The sequence below is a fragment of the Gekko japonicus genome, unplaced genomic scaffold, assembly GCF_001447785.1.
Source record: "Gekko japonicus isolate JY-2015 unplaced genomic scaffold, Gekko_japonicus_V1.1 scaffold28, whole genome shotgun sequence".
NCBI classification, from domain to species: Eukaryota; Metazoa; Chordata; class Lepidosauria; order Squamata; family Gekkonidae; genus Gekko; species Gekko japonicus.
In genome coordinates, this window is record NW_015177010.1 from 1,612,916 (window position 1) to 1,616,471 (window position 3,556).

General features: G+C 50.2%; 1 protein-coding gene across 1 annotated transcript in view; it reads left to right on the plus strand.

The window, feature by feature from the left end:
* Positions 1-281: 281 nt before the first annotated feature.
* Positions 282-3,556, plus strand: part of CKAP4 (cytoskeleton-associated protein 4) — a 9,219-nt gene continuing 5,944 nt past the window's right edge. Inside the window, exon 1 of the mRNA XM_015427565.1 lies at positions 282-966. Within this exon, the coding sequence (XP_015283051.1) occupies positions 583-966 (384 nt within the window). The 5' untranslated portion in view covers positions 282-582. The remainder of the gene's footprint in view (positions 967-3,556) is intronic.

The following is a 3,556-nucleotide window of genomic DNA, read 5'->3' on the forward strand; positions in this document are numbered from 1 at the left end:
GATCGTCTGCAATCCCTGCACCTTTACCTGTAGGTTTCTTTAAACTGAGTAGGATTTGGAAATGAGCGAGCTTGTAAAAACCTAACCCATTGTAAAAGTTGCAGAAAAGAGCTCCAGTAGGTTTCAGGCCTTTATAATTATTTGTAAAAACAGATTTCGGTTTGGCCGTGCCGTTGCATAGACTGGCAGGAGCGCAGGGATACACAACATCCCGCTCGCAGAAGAGATCTGCAAAACTGTTGTTCTCCAGGAAACGGAGAAATCCTTTCGTGCCCTCGCGCCTGCCTGGGGCTCGTGCTTTCCGCTCAGCCTGCGTGGCAGTCCGCTCGAATGCTAAGGAACTGGGGAGGCGGTGCTGGGTGCACGGCAGGGCGGGGATGAAGAAGCCCGCCTGAATCTCCCCCCCTCCCTGCAATCTCGATGCCTAAATTGAATGGAGAGGCGCAACGAAGCTTTGGTTCCCACCACTACCACCTTTTTGACTTTCCGAGGCCTCCTCTGGCGCTGTTCTTCTGGTGAAGCATCCGAGCCCCATCAGCTGGTTGTGGCCGCTTTTGGAGAAAGCTCCCCTGCAAGCCAAGCATGTCTTCAGCTAAACAAAGGAGTAATAAAGGCGGCGGCGGCGGCGGCGGCGGCGGCGGCAGTGGTTCCTCTCCGTCCGAAAAAGGAGCCCATTCCAGCCTCCCCGATGACGTGGCGAAGAAGCACCCGCAGCAGAGCCAGGCTCATTCCAAGGGCGCCAAGGGGAGCTCCCCGGCGCCTGGCGCAGGGAAAGCTTCCTCCGCCCTGAGCCTGGGGAAGCTCTTCAGCGGTCTCTTCTACCTTGTTCTCTTGGCAGTGGCCGGCCTCTCCGGCTGGGGCGCCCACCGCCTGTGGGAAGAAGTGAGCCACATCAGCCAAAGGCAAGAAGGCTTCGTGAGGCAGCGAGAGGAGCTGGCCCGCACCTTGGCGGGCGTGGAGCAAAAGGTGAGGGAGCGGGGAGAGGAGAGAAAAGTTCTTGCTTTAAAGGGGGGGGGGCGCGCGTCCCTTTGGAGGGATGGGGTTGTAGTACGTCCTTGGATGCAGAGCTTGCTGTGCGAGGCGGCCTCTGGGGAAGGCGATGGGGAGCCTGGTTAAGAGACCGGGGGGGGGGGAGAGAGTTGGACGGGAATCTCCAACTTCTAAGCAGGATGGCTTCGTGACCAGAAATGCGCGGCGCGGCAGACGACGTGGACTCGCGGTGGGAAACTGCGTGGCTCAGAATTCCGGGAGGCGGGGGGCTGTGAGTTTGCAACCGCGAAACAAGGCAGAAGGCCAGTGCCACTTGCGAGACCAGAACCGCTTATTCCGGCGTAATTTTTGTCATGGCTGAATTCAGCTTGATATATGGAGTATATATGCAGCCCGTCCAAAGCAGCTACATTTATGCTCGAGAGTTCAAGCTACAGAAAAGGCTTTTCTAACTCCTCCCCTTTGGTGTTTTTTTTAAGGTTTTGGTATAAATTTAGCTTCTTTTTTTTTAATGGATACTCCATGTGTTGAAGGAAGTGGGCGTTGATTTGCAAAAACTTATGCTGGAATAAATTTTGTTAAAATCTTTAAAGTTGTTACTTGGCTTTTGTCTTAATTTGGTCTGGTTTAAAGTTTATGGCTTGCCCCTTCTCTTTCTTTGGGAGTTCTTGCTCCGTGCAACTCTGGCCCAACCCTTTTCTGCCTTTCTTCCGGGGGCCCGCCTCAGTTTATCCATCCAGGGGGGGTGGGGCAGTTATTAACCTAATAGCGAGACTGTCTGACTCCTTCTTTGCATAGGAGAATAAAAAGAATGGGAGGGATTAAGTGAACGTTCGGCTGGGAATCTGTGGGAGAAAGAATGCTGTAAATTCAAACTCCAGAGTTGGAGCTGTAATAAAAACAGCCCCCTCCTCCCCCTTGGTGTTTTAGAAGACTCAAATGTGGTGTGTATTAGTTTTCAGGGGGCCCTTCCTACACCTGACCGAGTGGGCCAGAAAACCTCATGACACAGTTGTTTGTGGCTGTACAGATGTGCCAGTCAAACACACTAGGAGTTGCAGAGAGCCAGTTTGGTGTAGTGGTTAAGTGCGCAGACTCTAATCTGGGAGAACCGGGGTTGATTCCCCACTCCTCCACTTGCACCTGGCTGGATGACCTTGGGCAAGCCATAGCTCTGATAACAGCTGTTCTTGAAAAAGAGCACTTTCTGTGAAGAGTTCTCTCAGCCCCACCTACCTCACAGGGTGTCTGTTGTGGGGAGGGGAAGGGAAAGGGAAAGGAGTTTGTAAACCGCTCTGAGACACCTTTGGGTAGTGAAGGGCGGGGTATAAATCCAATCTCCTCCTCCTCCTCCTCTAACCTGGTGGGTTTGGCTTCTTCCTGAATTTGGAAAGTAAATGGCAGACATACTGATTCAACTGTTGATTCAGCGGATTGCCTAACTCACCTTTCATCTCTCACTCCCAATATTGCAAGAGGAATGCCCTTCTTCTTATTTTGGAGGCACCACATGCATATTTGTTAAACTGCATTTCTCTCTCTCTCTCTTTTTAAGCCATTCACTTTAAAATAGTTGGAGGAGCTGCTTGGTGATGGGTTGAGATGGTTTTTTATAACCTTCCCAGCTCCAGCCAGTTCAAGCAATGCACATCCAGCTTCTGCTTTACAGATGCGGAATCAGTCCCCTCCGAGTTCGATCTGGGAGAGAAGATTATAATTATGGAGGCCTGCGTGCTTCTTGAGACCTTAAAGTACCAGAGGGACTCTTGGCAGTACAGTTCAGTATTTACCAAAACCCCACACAATAAAGACATGGGGGGCAGTTTATGCTGCCTAAAGTTGCCTTGTGGTGTAACAGCGTGGACAAAATATTTAGTAACATGGGGATAGAAAAAAGAAGGCATGAGGTTCAGGGAAGAAGATGCATTGCAAGTCTAGAGAGTTTCTGCCCCCCAGGTTCATGGGGACTTGGGCATGTGAGCAGAAAAGAGGGATGGAGCTTGGACTGGAGCCGCAGTGTGTGTGTTTAACTTTATTATACACAACACCCCCACTGTTGTCACTCCTGTGAGGGGTGGTTTTGATTAGCTGCAGAAGGAGGAAAGGCCAGTACTGTTGGTATAGTACCTTTCTCTCCCACCCCCATCTAGTGACAACTCCCGAAGATGAGTATTGTAGAAATGGTTAGCCACCCTGTGGCCTTGATCCAAGTGTTGAATCCCCTGCCGTTCCTTTTTGATGTAAAAGAAAACATGGAAGAACTAATTACAAATCTCACACATCATGTGTAGTTTGGACCTAAGAATCATGAAGCTCCTGTTTCAAATCTTGCCTCTCACTAGGTGGCTTGAGCCAAGCCTCTCTCTCTGGATCAGCCAGGTCCCCCCCCCCAATAATACAAACCCACTTTATGTGCTGTTTCTAATGGTGGTTACAGCCAAATTGTTTTGTCATGCTTAGAACATTCTAAAAGTGGTAGGCATTGTTTTATTGGGCATTAATTGATGGTTAAATATTGTGATGCAATCCAGTGCCAAAAACTAATTAATGAGCTAAGTGGAGCAAC